The 24247-nt window shown below is 44.3% G+C and overlaps 1 protein-coding gene across 1 annotated transcript in view; it reads right to left on the bottom strand.

Annotated features, from left to right (window-relative positions):
- SIM1 (SIM bHLH transcription factor 1) overlaps nt 1–24247 on the bottom strand; it is a 52495-nt gene that overhangs the window by 24003 nt on the left and 4245 nt on the right. Inside the window, exons 3-9 of the mRNA XM_009093325.4 lie at nt 16786–16868; nt 15702–15791; nt 15477–15585; nt 15282–15367; nt 13910–14109; nt 13694–13800; nt 12663–12810 (exon numbers count right to left, since the gene is read on the bottom strand). Of these exons, the coding sequence (XP_009091573.1) occupies nt 12663–12810; nt 13694–13800; nt 13910–14109; nt 15282–15367; nt 15477–15585; nt 15702–15791; nt 16786–16868 (823 nt within the window). The remainder of the gene's footprint in view (nt 1–12662; nt 12811–13693; nt 13801–13909; nt 14110–15281; nt 15368–15476; nt 15586–15701; nt 15792–16785; nt 16869–24247) is intronic.

The raw sequence follows: 24247 nt of genomic DNA, 5'->3' as shown, positions 1-24247 counted from the left end.
TGCAAGATTGCAAAAGACTGCGCTTATACAGACTAGATTTTCACATCTCAAAATTCTTAATATTTTTATGTGTTAAAAAAATATACCTCGAATACCAATGACACCCACCAGACACTGAACCAATAGCCAAATGATCTGGATCAATTCTCAACCCTCTCACAGGCTACTGGTGCCGCACTGGATGAATTACATATCCTGGGACTTCAGCACTTGGGACTTGCCTGAGTTTATCATCAAGGCTGCCAAGGGGACTTCTTGTTTTGAGAGAGTCACATTTAGCCCAGCACTGGCTGTTTCTGAGAATCCCTGCCTTAACTTTGCTGAATATTAGCTCTGAAGATGGGGATAACAATATGCTATTATAACAAACACATATTTGGCAATATATGTTTTTCTGTCTCACCTGTTAAATTTCATCTTTTTCTTGGAAGGAACAACCTCCTTCTATCAATGCACAATAGCTAACATTACTAATCTAGCTCTCAGCTCCAGCCCCTGGCTGCACATCACCACAGATAACAGAAAATACATTTCCCGAGAGTACTCGTGCGACTATTGGTGCAAAACATTCTTTTGTTATTTCAGAATCTCTATGTATTCAATGCAAATGTTTTTAACTATGTCTTATACCATTTACCCTTGATTAAACCTCTTCTAGATAGTTAATCATTAATGATTTCTTTTCAGTTGCTGTGCAAACAGCTCATTCATGCCTATGACATATCAAGTTTCATAGATATGTTCTTTAATTGGATTAATTTATTTCTAATCTACTGAAGTCCTCACTATAGTAATGCTTGACTAAATAGACATAAACCTCTTTTATTTAAACTGCTAAAATAAATTTGATATATATTCTATGAATGAAAATATTTGAATACATGTAATACCATTGTTATTGTGTACCTAGCTAAGCAGAAATGATTGGAAATAACACATTAGAGAGCTGTATGATATGCTTGTGCAGAAGGATTTTGGAGAATGCTGATGATTTTTTGGCAGAGGTAATGTATTACCAGTTTTCAAATGCTAATAATTTCTACATCCTATTAAGGGATGTAATAAGAAGAACCAGTAGGAGCTCTTCTTGATTTTCGTGAAGGTTGTTGTATGTTGTCATTTTCAATCCAAGGACTTTTTTAGAAGTAAATGCTTCATACAGTCCTGTCCCCTCATGGCAAGGGAGACCAGAGAAGCCAGCTGTTTTGAAGATTGATTGCTCTATGTTTTGTAACAGTAACTGAAGAGCTGGCACAGAAGCAGATAAAAGTCCTATATCTGGGTGTTTAGCAGCCACAAAATACAATTATATAGCTGTAGACTATAAGTTATTAGGAGAATATATAACATTAAGCCCTAACTATGGGGCTTAAGTATGGTCATAAAACTCCACTTTCAGATTTTTCTTTCTAAAACTAGTAATTTTGAACTTTATTTTGTTGGAGAATCCTCTGATCTATATGATTCACCACATAAACTGAGAATTTCCTAAAAAAAAAAAAAAAAGCATCACTGAGGCACTGATATAACACAGACTGTCCTGTATGTAAGAAAATGCACATCATGGTGTAATTATACTATACATAAACTCCTCATGCACTGACATTTCAAACGTTGTATGCTCTGACCATCTTATATGAAAACTTGGAAAAGCTCAGAATGGGTTAGCAAGGATGATGGGCTTGGAATAGCCTTTCTATGAGAAAAAACTTAAGGACTCAGGTTGAAAAAGAGGTGACAGAGAACAAAATAAGATCAGTATGTTGCAAGTGGCAAAGAGAAGACATGAGTATGAAGCAGTTTTTCATTTCTTTTTCTAAAACAAGACTTATGGGCTATGAAATGAATGAAGAAAAAGGAGGCTTTTATTACCCCATTTACTTAACCTTGAGAAAAGCCAACACGGTGTCAAAAACAAACTGGTGAATTTGTGGAGGAAAAAAGCCCACAAAACACTGACAATTAATACATTAAAAGATCTCATGTGTTTCTAGGAAGACATTTGAATTTCTTGGAGACTGGGAGAAAGTGCTAGGGAAACATGGATGAATCGACTGCATGCTTGTCCTATTTTTAACTTCTTTCTGAAGTAGTTCCTGTGGTCACTATCAGGATGCGTCTGACTTCGTATCGCTGTTTTATGTTACACTCTATACCACAGTAGTTAAGCAGTTTCATACTCCAGTTCCTCTGAAACTTTGAAGAGAGATCCTGAAAATTTGCTGTCATTACTTTTAATAATTTATTCTAAAACTTTGTGATGTTTCAGGCTTTCCAAACTCCTCTGCGTTCCCCATAATTAAAGCTTTTGTTGTGACAACCTTCCTAAGATCTTAAGGTGAACACTTAAAAAATTAGCTAGCTTTTCTGTGATGACATTCTGAATAAGCTTCTGTGATCTGGGAATAAATTATCTGAGAGGAAAAAAACCCTGAGCTTGAAAAATTATTTACTGTTCACTCTATTTATTCCTCTTTGGGAAATTTTCTATCTGCATGCAGCATAATGAACTTCCCCATCATTCCACACTGCTTTTTCTGATCAGCTACACCCCATAGTGAAGAGGCTTGTTGAGTGCAAAAGGATTCCTTAACTCTATCTGGTAGGGTGTCCCATTTACAATAGATCCCTTCCTCTTTCATCAGATTAGTCCTTTCTTGTTGTAAGACTCGCACCTTCCTCAGAAGGACCAGTATTTTTCTACAACAAAAACCTTTCTGTTTCACTAGTTCAGAGTTTCTCATGTTTGGCCAAGGGAGAGCACTTTGCCTCTGAGGGCTGTCACTTGCCATCAAAAAAAAAAAACCTGCTATAATACTTAATAACTCCTTTTCAACTGGGAACTACTTTTCACCCTTCTTTGGCTAAAATTTTAAGATAGGTAAGGGGAGGAAGACAGGCAAGGACTTGTGTTGGAATTTTGGCTTTTGGGGAGAATTTTTTTGGGTTTTTTTGGTTTTTTCCAAATTAAGACCTATTTTCTCATTTCATTTTTTGGACCAGAGTCAGACCTTTTTTAACTCCTTCCCATCTATGGCCAAGTGTCTACTGAAGCCAGATCCCACACACATTACTTGCCACTTGGATCTAAGTCTCTGTTCTTACTGGACTCAGCTTGGTCATCCAGCTTTGATAAACATAAAATGAAGACTTTTATGCTGATTAAACAGGAGACAAATAAAAAGAAAAGAAAATATCATGAGGTTATAATGTAATAAAAATATCATGAGGTTATAATGTAATACATAAGTCTCCACTCCAAATTTGATAATTTCCTAATAATCACTGAGCCTATCTCCTCAAAGTGTACACAGCAAGTGGGTATATTTGTAAAGTTGGTCCATTAAACATTTAAATTTATATTGGATAACCTGTTTGACTCCCTAGACTCTCTGGACCACAGAATAAGTTAAACCACCATGTCTTGCACTACTGCTCAAACCCCACATTTTCTAAGGAATTCAGAAAACTTTTTTAATGGCAATTATTGCTTTTCTTACAATGTTAGTTTGACAAAAACTCTGCAATAACATGTACAGTTCAAGAAATGCATGCCCATGTAAAAATCCAGCTTATATAAGTCTCCAGTGGGTTGAGTATTTATAGGTAGTCCAATACTTAATAGGCATATCTAAAATTTCTCAAAAAGAAAATTAAAATAATCTAATAAAACACAATAATACAGTCTCTATGTATTAGAGGTCTTCTTTAGAAGTCTTAATTTGCCTAGTACCTTTGCCCTCTTGGTCATAGCTTTGACTAAAGTAGTCAGGGCCTTAGCTGGCTTTAGACATTCTGTTGTCACAGCTCCACATGCTTATTCATTTCTGAATGCTTAGGACTGTCTCTGACTAAACAGAGACACTCTTATTGTTCCCATAAAACTGTTCACAGCAGAATTCATGCAGATCAACTCCTACAACTGTCCTCCAACCAACACTATGGCAAATCTGCAGCTGAAGGAACTGAATGCTTGATTCTGTTAGTGCACAGTCCAGCACATCGCATTGTATGAGATTTGCTGTGCTCGTGGTGGCCACATTGAGTGACTCAAGAATGTCACACCGTGCAAACAGTGCTGTGCACCGTCTCTCCTATTGCCTTCTTGAACTCACTAGATAGCACCATGGAAGCCCCAGTTGCATGCTCTCATGTTACACCAATGTAGTCACACTGACAGGCAGTTTTCTTTGGTGTGAAGCCACATCCATATACCCACTGCTGTTGTTCACAGACCAGAGAGCACTAAGGAGGCTGATTATCTTTTGAAAGATAACTGTTTAACTATTCTACCAGAAGCTTAGGATCAACAGAATTATTTTGCAGCCAAACACCATTCAGAAGTTTGGCTGCAAAGGGGAGGATGCTATTAAGTTATTTATCCCCAAATCCAGTGTTTCTGTGAGCAAATACTCTATTGAGATAGGCCTCACAAATCAGTCATTAAAGGATATTATTTTGTTCTGTGTGCAAAACAGCCTTTGGAAACAGCAAGAGAAAAATAGCATGCAATGCCTTTGGATGGATTTCAGCAATCCAGAGCCTAAGTCAGAGAGTATTCTCCAAAAGAAGCCCAGGCTACCAGCTGCCAAACATAGTACAGGGACAATCAAAGCTACAGGCTGCTTGGGAGCAGTGAGCCTTCGGGGCATGTTCGTTTCGTCACTGACAGCACACATGTAAGAGCATTGAATGCTGGATGGTTTTAAAGGTCTTCACTCTAGGTTATTCAAAATATCTGCACAATGCTATGGGTATAGCCAGACTTCAGTTAGCCAGGCATTTGAGTTTCCATAGCTGCACTGAAGCTTCTGCAGATAATAGCTGTTATTTTCAACATTGCTGTCCCCAAGATTTATACACAGTGGTTTGTAGCTGAAAAACTACGGCTGTTCTCTATTAGGCCCCAATTCAACACAGTAACAAAATGCGTCCTTTAAGCCATCTCTATTTGGCAAAGCCAAGGAATATTCTTATTTCCATGCATGTGCCTAAGGGGCTTTTTATTTCCAAACTGAATTCGCCAGGATATAATCATGCACTGAAAGTTATGTCTAAGAACTTTTAAAGCCTGACATGTGCTCAAGTGCTTTAGTAAATCAGGACTTCTGCAATTTAATTGCACTAAGTGGATGATAACAAAAGACAACAACAGGAATAAATCATCTAACTGTGTTAAAGATCATGAGATTGACTCCAGACTTCAGCCATCCCAAGCCCTCCGAAGGGTCAGACGCTATACCCTTGTTCACACAGAGCAGTGCCTGCCTCCATAAATAGTGTCATCAAAGTGAAAGAGGCTGCCTCTGAAGTAACCCACTGAGTACGAACATATGTGCTGGAGCCTGGCCCACACTGTAAAGTACAAAAGAGAGGTGAGGGAAGGAGAATTAGATTTCAAACAGATACTTGCCACTGTTGAACGGACAAAGGAGATTTATTTGTTAACACTTAATTTAGGCTGTCTCAAAATGCCACATTTGTGTACGAATTAAAACCTAGCAAGAACAACATAATGTTGCGGGAAGATCTTGCCTAAGAAACAGTTTAGTAACTTATCACACCTGTTGCACCTCATGATAATTACAGTGAAACAACATGGGAATGGCAGCAGTGCTAAGATGCAGCACAGAGCAACAAGAGCAAACATGCAACGGATTAAGGAAACAGAAGCAGAGCTAGTAAAATTGTAAGCCTACTTAAGGAACATACTGCTGCTATGAGAGCAGGAGCCAGTTCTGCATCCGGTTTTATGCAGAGTATTAGGAGGATGGGAGCATGGAGGGGAATCCTTTGATAGCAGTGGACTGCTTGTCTCTTCTGCACATCTACTAACACAGTCCACAGACAAGCTACAAATGTGGTGTAGGAAAACCAGCACACACTCTTCCAGCTGTCTCTTCAGTTCTCTGAACTATCACAGAGCAATGAATATAACCCTTAACTCCATGGTTCACTATCTCCCCAGCTCTGCCACATAGAAGGACCACTGAGACACCCCTAAAAGGCATTGGAGCACCCAGCTGCTGGTGTGATGTTCACAAGCCACACTTATGCCATTCAGATTGGAGAAGGGCAGAATGAGGATAAAGTGTGAACAACCTCTCTAGCAAGAACAGCTGTGCCACAGTGTACAGTCCAATGCTTCCATGTAAAGTAAAATCTGTGGCAATTTACCTTAAACCATAAACCATGGCATTTTAGGAAAAGAGTCCCTGGAGCAAGCCCTGTACCTTTCATCAGTGGAGTGAGGCAGACAGCTGGAGATAGTAATTGTTTCAGCCATTGAATGTGTCTCAGCCCCAGACAAACATTTTACAAGATCTGTAACTCAGTGTTTGACAGGAGGGTGTTTCCAAAGGCCTGGAGCAGCCCACACTGAATGGGGAAATGATGAAGTGGAAAGCATTTGAAGTCACTCTTCTTCCTTGGAATAAAGACACTTTTTTGCAACCTTGAATTTCATGCCATGTGAGACTCTCAGCATGCATGCATTTAAACTAACAACTGGGGGGATTTTTTCCGTAGGTCTAAGCTGCAATACTTTAATCCTTACTCTAGCAAATAAAACTCTTCATATGAACAGTGACTCTCAGATCTGGCCCACAGTTTTAGTGCCTTGGCCATTACAGTCACCTGGTTTAAATACAGGCATAGAAATTTGGAGTGAATTTAACAAATGGTAGCTGAGAAAGCCCCTACATGAACAAAGAAGAACTGCAGAAATGTATTGTGGACACCTGGAAAAGCCTGTCTCCTATTTGCAAGAAATATATAAACAATGTTCCAGGGAGACAAGTCTGTAATAAAAACTAATGGTGAACAAACAGAATACTGCACTGAGTAGTTCAAGAGGAGTCCTTTTTTTTTTTTTTTCCTTTGAGACATATGCTCCCCAAGCATTTTAATTTATTAAAACAATTTTTCTATATTTTTACATTGCTATTCAAATAATGGGAATGATGGTAGACTTTCCAGTCTTAGGAAAAGCACATTGCAGATTAAACAGAAAAAACAGGACCCAGATCTGTGTACTACTAGGCAAGTGGCAAAAGTTCTCACTAATACAGATAAATATAAAGGAAAAGCAGCAGGTCAAATTTGTTGCTACTCTTTACAATTATTTAAGAAAGAACCCCAGATATTACACAGGTGAAGTCACTGAGCCCTATGTCTAGTATTTAAGTTGCATGACTAAGCTGACTCATACGACTAATTACACTAATAATATGAGGAAGGGTAACTTTCCTAGGGCATTCCCTGTCCTACCTACTCCATTACACACTTGAGAGACACAGAACAAGTATCTCCCTATGACTAAGGAAACAATTCTGTGCCAATTTCAAATGGGTCATTTAGAGAGAAATGTTCAAGAAGGGGAGGCCCACACTGGAGGTGTGGAAATACAGTTTGTGGACTCTCTCATTGACTAGGAAGAGACAGAGGTGAAAACTGATGTACCAGAGACAGGACAAAAAGAGGATTTCTATGAAAAATGATGAAAAGATATAACTGTAACTGTCCACAAATACGGGGAGAGCTTTTTTACAAAACACAAAATTCCCTAAAGCCCATTTAATATGCCAGAAAGGACATATGCCAGGACATTTTTGAAGTCTGAGCCATCACACATAAAGACAGCACCTTTCTTATACCATTGTTTCAAATTTGGTAGCACACAAAGCTGTGAATAGTATTAATAACAACTTAAAGATTAAGTAGATACAATTAATGGTTAATTTATTCTAAATTGTATTTATCACATTGTTTGGTAAAACATTTGTCAATAAGGCAGTTATTTGTGAAAAAATTGTTCAAATAAATTGCATTCAATTTGTGTTTCTAATCAGCCAGTTACACAATGTAACACGAAGAGGTCAACTGGAACTATATCAAATACATGCTGTATCATTAGAACAGAGATTAGTCACAATTATGTACCTAATCCATGTTATCTGTATATGACACCACTATTGCTATTCTTTTAAATGCTAAAGGACAACAAAACGTATGTAGGAAAGCTTCTCTAGCTTTCTCTGGGGACAAATTATTATAATATTTGCTCATGCTCAGAAAGTCAAAGGATTTGGACTTTGCATGATCCATTTGTTTAAAGGAAGGTTGTTTGCAATCTAAATATAAACTTCAGCACTTACCATCTCCATTCATTGACTCATACTTGAGTCCATTTATGTGATCAACATGCACAGTTAATAATCAATGATATGGTAGCTGTGTGTACAGAACAAATAAGAAAAGAAACTAATAATCCATGTCTATACTCACATATCCAAAACAGAATATAATGATATAATATGTGCTTTAAGGAAGAGCCCTTAAAGGTCATTTATATTAATTTTTATACACTTCTATAAGACAAAAAAATCACCTTCCATTGCCACCATGCTTATTTATTTCAGCATATATACTTACTGCAAGCATTCATTCTCAAACCTAGCATTCATGCTCCCAAACCTTGGGATTTTTGGAAGATTAAAATCACCTCTTTTTAATTTTCTTAACTGGGGTGTGTGTGGGCCTTCTTTCCATAAAATCTTTCTCATTCCTTTTTTTCTTTTTCATCTTCACTCTTACCCAGAACAGCTGGGAAGCTGCAAAGTAGAGATTCTTGTTCTTCCTGCCCAGCCTGCACTGAAACTGCTCTAGACCATTTTGGCTCTTATGGCACTCAGTATTTGCTCTGTTCCAAAACAGAGAGCACAGGTTCATCTCAATAGTGAGAAAAAGCTCACTATGAGCTCACTATGAGCTTTTTCTCCATGAAAAATCCATGACCAAACAAAAACAAAAAAAAAAAAAAAAAAAAAAAAAAAAAAAAAAAACCCAAACCTGGGGTTTTTCCTGAGTGAACAATTACTGTGTGAGAGGTCCAGGGACTTAGCAGGTCAAAAACTTGCACAACATCTTCCAAAAATTACGACCCCTTCTGTGATTTGCCCTCCAAAAAGACCAAAAGTTCCTATATTCAAAAGATTTTTCAGCAGGAGTCATCTCACCTTTCAGGTTTTACCCTGCAACTCCAAATGTGTGGGATTGTGATTCTGTTATTTCAAAACTCAAAAGCACTAATTTGCACCTCTTTTGCTTTCTCCTCATCTTGAACATGCAAGAGTCCATATGGAAAGGTTTGTATTTCTCTTTTGGAAGCACGTTTTTCTCTGCTGGATTTATAACACATCCTGGCTGCAGTGGGTACACCTACTCCCGTCCCTCTGCCAGGAACTGCACCAGGGGCTCTGCCACACACCCTCTGCCAAGTGGGGAAAGCACAGGAGGACACACACAGACTGCTCATCTCAGCCTCTCTTGGTTTCCTGGAAAAATCCAATGTCACCCTTAAAGAACTGCAGTTTCTATGAGATTTATTATGGCTTAAAATATATTAAACACTTGCAGATTTTGAGTGCTACAGGACCTCTGCCCAGCACTCCTACAGTAGAGCCTACCTCATACTAGAGGAAAACCACAAGTCCCTGTAACCTTACATTTTCCTCTGTATTTTCCCCAACTGCCTTCCTCATTTGAGTGATACTGCTGACTCTGAATAAGACAATTAGTGACGATAATGACTCTGACTCATTAAGACAATTAAGCCTGCTCTAGGTAGGAGTTCAGCATCCCCCTAGCCAACTCTGCCACCATCAGCCTTTCCCTAACAGTTCCCTGCTCCTCAAGTTATCTGTTTCAGAGGCTGACTTCATCTCAGTTTTTTAAAACCAGACCTTTCTCTGCTTACAGTCACCTGGCAAATGGTAGGGCCTGGTCTTCACGTATATTTTCTGAATGGCTGGCTAGCCCAAGAAGAATAATGATAATAATGATGATGATGATGATAATAATAATAATTATCTAATTATTCAGTGGAAGCTACACCCATCTCTTGGAGGCAGCAATTTCAGTAGTGGCAGCCCTGCTGCAGAAGTAAGCAGAATGAGATCTCTTCTGCAGCACCCAAATGAAGAGCCAGCCAGGCTCAACAAGACCTCGAGGACCTGAGCATATCAAAACAAGATTTTTATGCAGTGGCAGTGTCTACATTGCTGTCAGCAGCACACAGCAGTTGCTGCAGCCAGTGCTGGACCTCCCTGCTTTCAGCATCCCTACTTTAGCCAGCCTGGCTCCCTCTTTGCCCTCCCACCCTCCTTCACACTCGAGGCAGTCAAGCCAAGAGTGCAAGGGGAGACTTGGAGATTTACACCAAGGCATAAGGAAGTTGCCCTGTGGTGTAATTTCATTCCCTACGGGAAATCTTGAAAGCACAGCTATAGTCCTCCCACATGCCAGTTTGGCTGCAAGCAGGTTCTGAAAATCCAAATACACACACCAAAGTATAAAGACTCTGCCTCCACCGATAAATCAGCTGGAGAGGGGGGGTCGCCCTGTTAGGGTACCGCTCCTGCGGGAGAAATCGTCCTCCCTGCAGGGCCGTTTTGGGAGGAGAGTGTTGGGGCACTCCGAGTGCAATTCCCAGCCTGGCGGGGATTCCTGCCGGGGCGCGGGGCCGCGGACGCTCAGGGGCTGTCCGGTGGCCGGAGCAGCGGGGCTGTGGAGGTGCGGGCGGCCGCAAACAGGCTGCCCGCCATGGCCTGGGGCAACCGGGGGCTGACAGGACACAGGCACATGGTACAACCTGTCATGCTGCTGGGACACAGCTCTGACGGGTTTGGCTGAGCCCCTACAGGGAACCAAGGCACTCCCTGCTTACCGTGCCAGCCTGAAATTCTCATGCCATGCAAGCAAGGGACAGATCCTGCCAGATGCCCAGCTGTGCTTTCAGCAGGTCCGCTGGGGCGCTACATTTCGACTCGGATCATTTGAGGTAGAATTGCGTGATTGATGTTCACACTTTAGGGGTTAAAGAAGAGGGAAACGACCGGTAATCTCAAATGATCGTAGAAAACCGTAGCGTTTCTGGAGATAAAACCACTCCAACATGCTAGTTGCCTCAGGGTTCCTTTTTTCTTAGCGTTACAATGCACTAACTTCTGTCTTTGCTGCTCCCTGCTCACCCAAAGCAGGTGCTTGGACTTAACTGGGAAGAATAAAACACAAAAAAGACAGAGAGGGACTGGTATCCGGGAAATGGACATAAAAAATGTGCAGAATAGCTAGATCAGGAGTGATAACATCTCTGCTGATACCCATCCTTACTGAGGAAATGACACCCCATACCAAATAAAACAAAATAAAATAAATTTTCTTTAAAGGGGAATTGCAATTTGCTGACTATAGCAGGGTGCTGACCAAAAGGTCTATTTTTTCATGCAGGTGCAATGTCCCATCTTAGAGCACGACGCCCGTTATCATCTTACTTGCCAAAGGGATCACACCCTAGAAGTGCAGGTGCCGTGACTTGCAGCACCTTTCCCACTCCATCAGCAGCCCCTCCACACATGACCAGAGCTGTGGCCTCCGTGTCGAGCCACTTCATTTTGGGAAGCACTCCTTAAACTGGGCTACCAAACCACTCGCCACCTGTGCATGCACCAAAGCCATGATGGCAAAATCATTATGCTGCCATCATTTCTTTTAGGAAAGGGGATGATTGTGCCTCTCAGATGCTTCCAATACCTACATTTGTCTCCAGGGAGAGGAGGGAAGGAGAAAAAAAAAAAAAAAAAAAAAAAGAAGTAGCGGAACTGAGGAATATTCAGTCCCAAGGATCAACGAAGGACCGCCTGCCCCACTGGTCCTACAATCCTAATGAAGCATCAGTGCTGCCGGCAGCAGCTACTGCCATGCCCAGAGGGGATAGTAATGACTACCATGAAAACATTTAAAAATAGTCCAGCTGAGCTCCCCTTCCCTCACTGGGCCTCTGCGTTTCAGTACAAGCAGGACAGCTAGGGCACAACCCAGCCATTCCAAAATGCAGGGAGATGTATTGAGATATGTGGTATCCCAGCACTTACTCTGATTTTTTTTTCCCCTATTAAATTTTAATTATTTTTTTTTTTAAGTTCAACTGACCCTTCTGGTCACCAACTTTCTTTGTGGTTCACTGTAAGGATCGCTCTGCAAGAACAAAAAAGAAATCTCCGAGCTTTGATAGAGACTCTGGATGAAATTAAGAACTTCAAACCCCAGATTTTTGAAAAGAAAAACAGATGTCCTGTTTGTTGAGTATAAATAACTCCGTACGTGGAAGCCTTTTCTTTTACGCCGCATTAAATTTTATTTAATGCTGGGTGCATTTAAACTAAAAAAAAAAGAAAAAAAAAGAAAAAAAAAAGAAAAAAAAAGAAAAAAAAAAAAAAAAAACAAAAAAAAAGAAAAAAAAAGAAAAAAAAAAAAAAAAAAAAAAAAAAAAAAAAAAAGAAAAAAAAAGAAAAAAAAAAAGGAGTGGGGCAGCAAAATATGTGGGTGACAAACCTCTAAATCTTTTCCTCTCTCGAAAGAGAAAGAAACAGGCAGACGGGAAACCCTTCATCTGGATGAAAGCTCTCAATGTGTTTCCTAGCAGACCTGGCGAGCCTGCCCTGGTCAGTGCGGCGGCGGGGGAGGGGGGAGAGGAGGAGGCGGCGGGAGGGAGGGGGGAGGGAGGAGCGGCCCGGGGCAGAGCGGGGCTCTCCCGCAGGTGCCCGCCCGGCGCTGGGTCCCGGCCGGCCCCCGCAGCTCGGAGCGGCCCCAGGCTGACTTACGTGAGCACGTAGTTGACGCTGACGATGCAGTGCGGGCGGGAGGAGCGGCTGTTGTGCACGATGGTGGCGTAGCTCTGCACCCACACCCAGCCGCCGTGCTTGGCCAAGAAGCGGTAGTACTTGGTGGTCACTTGCCCTTTCACCAGCACTGCGGGGACAAAGCGAGAGAGCCTCAGCGTAGCTCCTGCCTCTGGTTTGATCGGCTCTGGAAGGGGCGCACGCTCCCCCCAGAGCCCTGTGGGCGACCAGAGGGGTTGGAACCTCTCAGCTGCTCATGGGGAAGCGGCGGGGACAGGGGTGGTGGAGCCCCCAGGTAGGGCTCATCTCAGTACCAGAGATCGTCATCACAGGCTAATAGGGGAGATGGTAGGGTCAATGTGCGTGTGTATGTGTGTGTGGTCGTCTACGGCAACCGAACCCCACACAACCCCATGCTGAAGTATCATCATCGAGATTTTGTTTTATAAATCCGTCTTTGGGTTTTATCTCTTCTCGTTACATTCTCTGTAAGGAAACTTACCGGAAATTGGTATCCTTTCTATTCTTCTATTCATGTATTAATGCCATCATGAGATCAAAATAGAATAAAGTACATATCGCCAAATCAGGCTTACTACTGCAGTCGAAATTAGACATACAGATAAGATTTGTGAGACTTGGTGGAAGTGAAATAAAAGTGATGATATTTCACTGGAATGGGTTTTTGGAGCAGGAAAAAAAGGGTTTTCCTATCCAGAATTTAAAGAGGCAACAGCACCTGAGATTTGTGCGGTTCTTGTCCTGCAACCAAAAGAAGAGGATGGAAAAATAGCCTTTCATTGCTGATCCCCTACATTTGCCGCCTGCGTCCAGATTTCAGGCTTTATCTAACCTTGTTTCACTAAAACCCGAAGAAGATTTTGTTTATTCTGCCCTCCAGAGAGCTGGCTTTTCACGTACTGACCTAGAGGTAAATCCCAGCAACGCCAAAGTCCGTCTGCAAAGGGACAGGATGGGGGGTGGGGTTTTAAACAAGAAGACCATCTCCTTACACAAGTGATGTGCGCAACGCAGGTGAAAGGTGTCACAGCCATGGACGTGGTGGTAAAGGGTCTTCTCTATCAGGTCCTGGGGCTCGTAACCTGTTAGCTCAGCTACCCTGCAAGAGACATAAGCAGCAAATAAAAGTGGGTGAAAGGACAGGAGAGGAGGCCTGGGGAAGAAGGGATGGGATAGGGGAATAGATTTGGAAATAACCCCAGCTCTACCTGGAATCTAAGAATATGAGTTTCATGTCTAGGCTGGCCCGAAACATGAACATATTGCTGTGGAGCTTGATCTCCGTCACGGCGCTGGGCGGCAGCGAGTGGCCCACGGCCACCAAGCCAACGTTTTGGTAGCAGCCGTCGAAGGGAGACATGTCCAGGCTGTACTGGCGAATCTTCAGGTACCCGCTGCAGTGAATCACCTGCCGGAGACACAGGAAAGCTTGGCGGCTACTCAGCAGGGAGGAAGAGTGTGCTGAGTCCCTCCCCACGAAGGACAATTCCCCCCATCCCGGTGCCGGTGTGTCTGCCGGGCTCGCGGGAGCCGGTCACCTGCGTCTCCGCCCTGGCTAAGCGGCACCGTCTGGGAGCTTTCTGCGGTTTTATCTGGGTTAACCTCTTTTTTTTTTTTTTTTTTTTTTTTTCCCATACTAGAGTTCAGCGTCGATCTAAGGCCCATTAGAGTCAACAAGATTTTTTTTTTTTTTTTTCCACTGGCTTAAGTGCTTTTTGGCCCACCTCCTAACTGCGCTTTTATTCTTCTTCTGAAAAGTAAAGATGCGGATCTGCCAATCCAGTTACGACTTTGTAATGAAGAGTGTATGCGCGTGAGAAAGGGCTTACATGCGTGCATATGTCACATGTGTAAGATACTTCTGTTATATAGATGGAGCAGGCGCAATCCATCACCAAAAAGTACCTTTGATTTAAGTATATCTCCTAAACGTATCCTTGTAGACAACTGCTGTCCACTTCCACTCTTACTTCTCTATTATTAAGATGTTTCTTCTTGGAGCTCAGCAGGTGGACTTGGTCTACGGTATATCGTGACACGACACCTCCTTGGGTTATGGGTACAACCCCCTCCTCGGCGTTGTGTGGCTGACACAAAGCAGCGAGGAGTTAAGAGACAGGGCAGAGCTCTCCTTACTGAGGAGCCCCGAGCAGAACTGTGTGAAGCACCTGGTCAAAACCCTTGACTGAGAGAGCTACCTCTGCAGCTGACGAATTACCTAATTAAGAAAGAAATTAACCCAGGGCTCCGGTTGTATCACCTGAAAGCTGTCACAGGGAACATCAGTGGTTGTGCGAGGTTCAGTTCAAAGAGTAAAATAATAATTACATAATAAGATAAAAAAGTCCCACAAACAAACATCAAGGGGAGCTCGATTGCTTGGTTTTGGTTTTGTGGTTTGAGCTCTTCAATCTGAAAGTCTGAGAGAAATGGACCACATGAAAGAATCCTGGGCTGGGAAAACCCCCGCGAGAAGAGGTCTCACCCCTTTTTCGCTCCCCATTTTCACAGCCTTCTCGGCACAGGAGCACGGGAAGGCTGGTGCGGGGGGGAACAGGGAATCTGACCGCGGGCACGCACCTTATAGCCACCACAGGTGAGGCCCGCGTTCCTCTTCGCCAGGACGCACTTCATCCTCAGGAAAAAGGATCTCTCGATCTCGTACTCTGGGAAGGGGGAAAGGCAGAGGGGGGGTAAGCCACAGGCTCCGCTGGCTCTGCGCGGTCCCCTACGCGACCGCGGAGGCCAGGCGGGGGAGGGGGCTGTGTGCTTTACCCTGCACGAAGTGCGAGTGGTAAGGCTGGTGAGCCGTCAGTACCGCCGTCATCTCGTCATGGTCGGCGGGGTGGATGTACTCGTAAATGCTGTTGCCGGTCAGCTCTACCTGTGAGAGAGGAGGAGGAGGAGTAGGGGGGCTCATCGCCGGCACCGCGCACCCTCTCCTGTCAGTTGCGGAGGTGGTACAGGCAGGCACAGGGGCTAGCAGCCCCCCCAGCGTACCTGCGACAAGCCCAGGTGCACCGAGGCAGTCTCTGAGATGTACATGATCTTGCCGTCCGGAGCCACAACAAATATGAAACCGTCTAACGTCTGCAGAAAAGGGTAGGGAATATAAATAAATTAATAGATAGACCTATTAGATACCTGTCCCTCTGATTTATTTTAGCAAACGGGCATCCATGTTCAGGCTCTGATTATTCAGAAAGTTGGAAGGAAATGGGCAAATCTTGGACAAGAATCCCTCTAAAGCTCCTGGACCCCTGAGATACAATCCACTTCTCAGAGGGGCAGAACTCAAAAGTAACGCCTTGAAAGTATCTAAGAAGAGGTCCTGGTTATCTGGTGATAAATATGTGGGTCCCAGAAATCCCGAATACTTCTATCCTATTTCAAATGTCATGGAGGTTTAGTGCTTGCCTATTTTATAAGGAGAAATTAGGCTATCAAATAGAATTTAAAACTCCACAGTGTAAACAAGACAATTGGTCAGGTACATTTCAGTAGACACAGATGGGACTTCTGGGTGTAGCAAGAACAGAATAGGCCCTCCAAAGGCCACATGATTCCACCAGAAATACGTGGTGATGGTCATCACTAATATTCTTTAGTATTTCAGAGCTCTGTGAGTTTTCAGATCTGTTCTCCCTGATTTGTGTCTCTGCTAATGTCGGTGCCCACTGAGCCCTTCTGTCACAGACAGCCTACCCTAACCTGTCGCTAGAGCCTCTCCCTGTCACACCACTCTGAGCTTCACGACATTGATGATATGTGTCACCTTCTTAATAAATTGGGGAAAAGTCGTGCTCCTGTGTCTCTGGCACCCTGGGACACACTGTGAATCCCTCCCTATAGACGCAGTGTTAGATGATTCTGAGGCAAAGGACCCAGAGGGACCAAGCCACCAATAAAACACACGACATTGTATCACAGTGGTTCTCATTTCTGAAGTGGTTCCCCTCCTGCCTACCTTTCTATTAAACACTTGAACGGTTAAAAATTAGTCAAGGTGGCAATTGAAAGCTCAGAAGAGGGAATTATTTCTTTAATCATTAATACCATATGCCTGTCGTTTCCAGACCAGTACCTGCAAAAGATGGGATCCCAGTTCCCGTCCAACATTATCCAGAGGGCTGGTTCGACTGGAGTGGCCCCAGGCTTCTCCAAGTCCTGTTATTTAACACAAACAAAAAAGAAAAGTAAGGTCAGGAGATGAAAAATTGACTCGCGTGGGCCTGAAGGGGGGGGAGGGGGGGAACATTTTTTCTTTGTCTACACTCTAAAACATATACATATATATATACAATCTTTGGAAAACTAGATGTGACTTCATCGCAGATAAAAGCCTCTTTTGTGCTTTTTTTTTTTTTTTTGGTTTTGTTTTCAATATTTAATTCCTCAGAGAGAAAAATACCCGAATACCTATTTTGAGTTAACGGTGAAGATAATTTCTAAGACCTAAGTGTAACAGCATGCCAGATCCAAGTGCTTTTCAGTGCTGCTTTTGGCTACTGGGAACTGTCCCCCTTGAACTTGAGGGGAAGCGTCCTAACCTCACGATTTCTCGCCACTGTCCATCGGCACGGACCGCCCTCCCTCCCGCCCCACAAAGTCTGCCTCCAGGATTCACCTCTATCTCTTCCATCTCTCCTCCTGCTGCTCCGGTGGGCGGGATAGCTCCCGCTGCAGGGAGGGGTGATGTGCCTCCATAGAGCCCATTCCAGAAATTAATCTTTCCGGATTTGTCTAATGTTTTACATGCGTCTTGTTTTCTCCTATGCAAAGTGAGTAGTAATAAAAGCCACGTGGAGTTTACTTCATCGGAGTAAAACTATTCATGGACGACGTCTTTTCACGGTGTTGTTGCTGAAATAATTTAAACGGGTCACTTAAAACCTTTGAGGCTTGTGCCATGAAATAAGTCTCACTCCGACACGCACAAACAGTAAAACAGAGTAAAACGGAAGGGAAACCTACAAATCCCGATCGATGGCTGGGGTGCAGGTAGCAAGCGGACCCCAGCCGGCGGGATGTGCTCACTCCCGCAGTGCGGGCTGGGGAAAGGCAAGACCTCGTTTTCCAGTTATTTCGAGACAAACAGACGAGGTGCTGACAGCAGGCAGCCGCGGGCATCCTTCGCTATTGACCGGCCTCACCCAGGTGTTTGCCGGTCCGAGCAAAGCTAACGATTTCCTCCGTGCTCTTTGAACGGGGCATCCCAGCGCGGCCCCTGCGCGCTCTCCCCACCGCTGGAGCGGTGCGCCCCGCTCGTCCCCGCCTTTCGCTTCCTTCTCTTCCCTTCCTCCTCTGCCTCTTCACAACAACTTGTCTCTTCATCACCCCTACACTTTTCTCCTTCCTCCTTAACTTCATAGCCCTACGGAGGCAGGAGATTCTCCTTGGCCCGTTCCTCATCCTGCAGCCTCAGCATGTAGCAGGTCGCCAGTCAGAAACAGACTCCTTCCCATTAATTCCACGCCAATTAAGGGGGAGCCAGCCGCCAGGATGGAGGATCACCTCCGCCCCCTGTATTCAGGAAGGAGCTGGCAAATCTTACACAGCTTCTAGGGAAAGAGAGAAAAACCCGCGGTATATTTGTTTTTCCTGAGCTCCTCGGAGGTTTCTCTGCTGGGGAGCCAGGATGGCCCGTTAGTGCTGAACTGGCTCCTTGCCACGTCCCCCACCCGGAGGGAAATCTGAGTGACAGGTTTCTTTATTCAAGACTAAATCTGCACTGCCCGCCTATGATTTAAGTTGCTTATTAATCTAAGTTTACGGCTCTAATTATTCTTCTCCTAAAAGGGAAAATAACCCGACCCCAGTAGGTTAATGAACAGCTCACGGGCATTGCAGGTTAACCTCCCTCGGGAAGGCGGTTCTTCACGGCGCGCTGAGCTCCTCTATATGTTTCAGGTGGAAACCCCGCGCTGCTGGGCTCTGTCTGCTCATGGTTTATAATTAAACGTTTTCACTTGTCTACCTGAACCGGCTTTTTGAAATCCTGTCACATGAGACGATCCTTTGTGCTGCCCAGATGTTTTCAGTACTTTCAAGTCGGAGACTATTTCTAATCGTTGCCAATCCCAGCCTCTCCCAAATCGACGGCCTCTCCTGATGCCCCTTAAATACTGTTTTTAAAGATTATGAGAGAAAGCCCCTTCCACAAATTTTCCCTCCCCCCCCCCCCCGGCCTATTCGCTTTAACATCCAATTTCCTTTTATCGAGGGGCAAACTGTGATTTCTTGCACTTGACCTACCGCAGAAAATTCTGCAAATCCTTTGATTGTCTATTTAAAACAAAACAAGGAAATCAGCTCTCCCTTTTGCTCCAGGATTACGCTTGGAAACAAGATCTAAAGATTCTCTTGTAATTTGGAGAGCCAACAGCATAATAGCTTTGGAATAGAAACAAGCAGCTTTGTGAGAAGAAGGATAACTAAATCGTTTTCAGGCAAAGGATTTTCCCAGCTAAAGTGGCCGAAGACAAAGCAAAACATAATCTATTTTGGAAGATCTCCAAGTTATGCCACATTAACCTTAGCAGATAAAATTTGCTTTATTCCTTGCGGCCCCTCCCCCACCGCTGTCTGGTTTATCATATTTACATAAGTAGCCTTAGAAGGGATGTATCCATTATGGATCTAAGGAGCTAGCGAGCTCACATTTCATTTGGAAATAGAGGGGAAGTTTTACTCTTGCTTAATACTTGATGTATTGTAGAACCATTTCCGTTTAAATACCCCCGACCCACGGATTACCTCCATGGACTGGCTGCATGGGTTTTGTAATTTCCTGAAAATGAGATTTCGATTTATAAAACAAGAAACCAATTAGTAACCAAATGAGGCGAAGTAGATCCACTAAAATTGACCTAATCCCACAGGCACCGTTTAGGTCAGTTCTTGGTGAATGAATGATGAGCAACTGTCTAACATAAGCTCAAGGCATCACTCAGCTGTGTTATTCAAGCAGAAAAAGAAATTTTTTAAAAATGCATCGAGCTTTTATTTCAGAATGAATTTGATACTCTTGCCAAAATATGGATTATATGCTCCTGCCTAACAGACTCTTCCTCCTGTTTAACAATCTCTTTCACTCGATGAACTTTTTTCCTGAGAAGAGAAACTATTTGTGCCACGAGATATTGTCTGCTGTTGCGAGGGGGGAAAGGGAAAAGGAAAAAAAGAAAATCAGTTAATTTTTTTTTTTTTTTTTAAGAGAAGAAAAGAAAAGCATTTTATCCAGACTATCGTTACCCAACAGCCTTCACCTATATTGCGCGGAACCTGCACGGAGGGAGCCTGCTGATTCATCGTTTCTCTCAGCACTCTCCAGTGGAAAGCCACTGTGCTTTCCACATCAAAAAGCATGTCCATCGGTTTCATGGGCTCGCTACAAAGGCGGGTCCCTGCGAAATGCCTTCTCCCACCCAGCCGCGCCCACCCCCGGCACTGAGAGCCGCTCCGCACCGCCAGCCTGTCCCCCAGGCCGGGCGCACAGCCAGACCTGCCGCGCTGCACTGCCCTGATCCTGTCCTTCTTCCCCCTCATATTTTGATTGATGCAAGCCTTGATGTCGACAGCCAATGGAACCAGGGGCTGGGTGGGCACCGTCCCTATCCAAGAAGCTCCTCTGTCCCACGGAAGGGGGAAGAGATTCCTAAATCATTTCTAATTTATCTAGGCAAAGACGGAGGAAGGCAGGCGCAGGGAAATGAGACTCCGAGAAGCCAGGGCAGCTCCTTGGCCCTGGTTGATCTCCGGGTTACTTGTCCCTCTGTGAGCATCTGCAGCGCAGAGCCCATCTCGACCCCGTCCTTTGTCTGGCAATAGCAAAGGGGGGCGGGGGTGGCGGTGGGGGTGGGGTGGCCAGAAGATGCAAGCCCTTCTCTACTTTGCGCTGATTTGCCGGCTTTTAAAAGCAGTTACGGCGATTTCCCCAGCGGGCTCGCAGTCATGAAACCTCAGCGCAATCCGGATTTACTAGAGAGGGCGACTTGACGCCCCCGTTTAAAAACACTTAGTAGAGAGCCCACCCTGAGCTCCAGACCCGTTTCTATGGGGGCCAGAACCTGAGGCCAGCTCCCTCCGGTGCCGGGGAACCCTTGGGTACCCCTCCGGGGCTTTGCCCCTGTCTGGCGCACCGCCCCGCGAGGCCCGGCGAGGCCCAGGGAAGTTGGCTTGGAGACGAAGCCCAGGAGGCAGGGAGTTCTTTCCTGTTTCTGAGGATGGGCAGAGGGAGACGCTTGGGCTGCTCTCCCGGAGGCAGCACGCTGCTGTGGGGCAACGCTGGGAGCCTGCCCGACGGGGCAACCGCAGGGAGTCTTCCCTAAGTTGGGCCAGAGGGTCAATCTCGCGTTTCTCTTCCAGGAGTTCCTCAAAACTCCCTCTCTGGGCAGCGGGCCTCGCCGCCGCTTTCCCAGGTCTCTCCGCCGCCTCCCGGGTGCAGTGGCCCGGGCACGTCTCCGTACGCTTTGGTTTCGCTGCATTTTCTTTGCCCTTTCAAGAGCCGCTGTATGGTTATTAAAAAAGGACGAGCAGCAGCTCACTCCTCGCCCGCCGGCGCCGAGGGGATGCTGACCCCACAAAGGGCGCGGGATGCGGGACCCCCGGTCACCTCCGCCCTGGGGCTCGCCCCTTCCGTGCTGGGCAGGACGACGAAGGTCGGCCGGGGCACGGGCAGCGGCTTCCTTCAACCTGCCCAGCAAAGCCTCTCCGCAGGGAGGACAAGAATGTCACCTTGTGAGCGGCTCCTCAAGCAGCACCTTTCCTCCCTCCCACTGCCCCTCGCCGGCGCTGCTGCCTCCTTAATACTAAGGGACAAGCGGGGCACAGGAGTTGTTTGGGAAGAGGGAGACAGGAGAACTCAGTCCTCATCTCCCACGAGGTCATTCTCCCTCTCTGTCCAGGGGAAATGACAAACACCAGCTCCGGGAGTCGCGGGAGCAGAACCTGCACGTCCTAGTCACTGGCAAGCCAAAAGGCAACTGGATGTTGTATCGAGGAATTAGCTTGATTCGATTAACCATTTAATTAAATCGTCTGCCGCCAGCGCTCCGTTCTGCCATCGCCTAACGCCAGACAGAGCTGATTTCCCAGTTAATTTAACAGGCAGTGGTTAATGATAACTCAAAATCTCGGCCAAATGAGGCTTCTGTGAAGGACTGGGTCGCCGTCGGAGGGTTCAGATGGAATAGAATAAACTATGCTTAAAAAACAACAACAACAACAATAAAAAAAAAAACCCAAAAAAAACCCTGCTCATTTCCACTGCCTGCGGATGCCATTAGCAAGGTTTTGTAAAGATTTATTATCTCTGTAAATCACAGGTATTCATTTGAGGTAGAGATAAATTAGCATCCCTATTTCTTTATAAAAATAATAACAACAAGGAGGAAAAGCCCTGTTGACTAAACAAACATCCCTGTTAAGAAAATGGTAGTGGAAATAATGCTGAGGCTATTTCACTATAGAAAGAAAAGCCAGGATTTTGGCAAACACGAGGTAGCGGAATTGCGCTTTGAAATGCAAACAAACGGAACCATGTCCAAATTGGAGAGAAAGGAAAAAAAATCAGGGCATTTTCGAGCACCAACGACTTATTCGTCTTCTTCTCCAGAAGACTCAATTCAAGTAGCCCTTATTTCGAAGAAATAGGGGAAGGAAGGAAGGATTTGCGCCAACGAACACGCGGTTTATATGCAAGTTGAAAAATATTCTCCAACGTGAAAACGGTCGTATGTTTTCAAAGGAAATATGATTTTTTTCCCCCGCTCTTCCATTAAGTATTCCTTCTAAAACATAAATCTCTGGGTTTTTTTTTTTCAACGATCCTGCTAGTAGTTTAGTTCTGCTCTTCACATTTTAAGTTCACATCAAAACTGGAATTAAACAGAGATTCAGCGTGGAGAGTAAACTGCTTCTTAAATGAGAAAAACTTCTGTAAGAAAATAAACATTGAAACCTAATGCTCAATCATTTCCCTTTGCAGCAAGAAAAACAGCATTAAATCACCTATCCACGTGGGAAACGTATTTTTTTTTTTTTCTGTTGATCTCTTCCCCCTTTAAAATAAAACAAGGTTAAGGGTTTCAATATTGAAATGTTAACCATCCTGATTCGGCGAAAGTTTATGTAAACGGAGTCTCTGCTTTTGTCTCGAAAAGCAAACGCCTCTCTGCGCCAAAACGATCCCTTCCCACTAGGAGGGACTGTATACCCTCCTTTTGCATCTCTGGTCGCGGATGGAGAATAGGACCTTTAAAATATTCCTAACTAAAAAAGAAAAACAAAACCCAAACAAAAATTATTTATTGTGCCACCTGTGTTTTTTATTTGGGTTTTATTAATTTTTTCTCCCTTCCCTTCTGGATACTGCCGAAGGTCAGTGAAGAATTACCCCGCTATAGTAACAATGATCACATCGTTTTTGGCGGAAAACTCTTTTAGTCCTTTGACACTCTGGAGATTTTTCTACCTATTTTTTGCATCCACGTTACTTACTATTAGCGATTTACTGTTAAATTAAAATATTAGCATTTATTTATAATGAACGTTAATTCATGAGTTAATTAATTAATTAATTCTGCTTGAAAAAAAACAAACAACCAACCCTTAAAACTCTTCCTTGATGTCCTCAGAAAATTAGCAGATATTCACTCTTTCCATAGCTGTCTGATCACCGAAAAGCAGTATAGGTTTTATACGCTTTCTCCTCCTGAAAAGAAGTGTTTTAGTACTGAAACGATGCAAGAAACCTACGTCTTGCACTTTCGTCCTTGGCAGTTTTAATCTGCTGAAGACCTAATGAAGTGAAATTAGGGGTAGAAAGAACAACCCTAGCGTTCCAATAACTTGTGAGAATTGCACAACCATTACGAGAGAGAGCCCGTAGAAAAATTTCTGCCCGGTTTGTCAAGTTTGTCCAGTGCCACTGCCTTAGATGTCTGGGGGTAAGAAGGAAACCCCACGTGCATATTTCGAGTGTGACTCTCCGGGCGTTTCACTCCCAGAAAACTCTTGCTTCCAAAATGAACCCGAAATCTACCCACCTTATTTCTCTATAGGGACTTTTCAAACACAAAAATATGCAGACTAGCGCACACCGATTCTCTCCGTCCTGTCCCCAGCCCCGCGTGTGCGCGGCAATGAAGAGTGTACATCTTTCTATACATGATTATTTACAACCAACTCTATGCAAGCACTCTATGGGCAGATGGAAATTCGCTCTTGTACCGGGGAGAGGGGATATGAGTTACTCTGAAAGTACAGCTCTCTCTTACGGAGACAACGTTTTTCTGCCCTGACTCCTCCAAGATCTCTTTAAATGTACGACATGACATTCGGCTGGGCTCCCGAGCCTCCTACTACCCATCCCCAGTGTTTTGGCCAACTCATCGGATCCGTCCCAATGCATGTATCTCTTTCCTCCCCAGGGAAATGCAAGCGAAAGGAACCCCAGTACATCCATCCAACATCCCTGCCCTGCTTCCTCCGTTCAGAAAGACTTGTCCTTTCCGTGTGTCATTTCCCCGGCTGCCACTACCTGG

Source organism: Serinus canaria, chromosome 3 (assembly GCF_022539315.1).
Source record: "Serinus canaria isolate serCan28SL12 chromosome 3, serCan2020, whole genome shotgun sequence".
Lineage (NCBI taxonomy): Eukaryota > Metazoa > Chordata > Aves > Passeriformes > Fringillidae > Serinus > Serinus canaria.
This window is presented reverse-complemented; position numbering and strand designations above follow the sequence as displayed.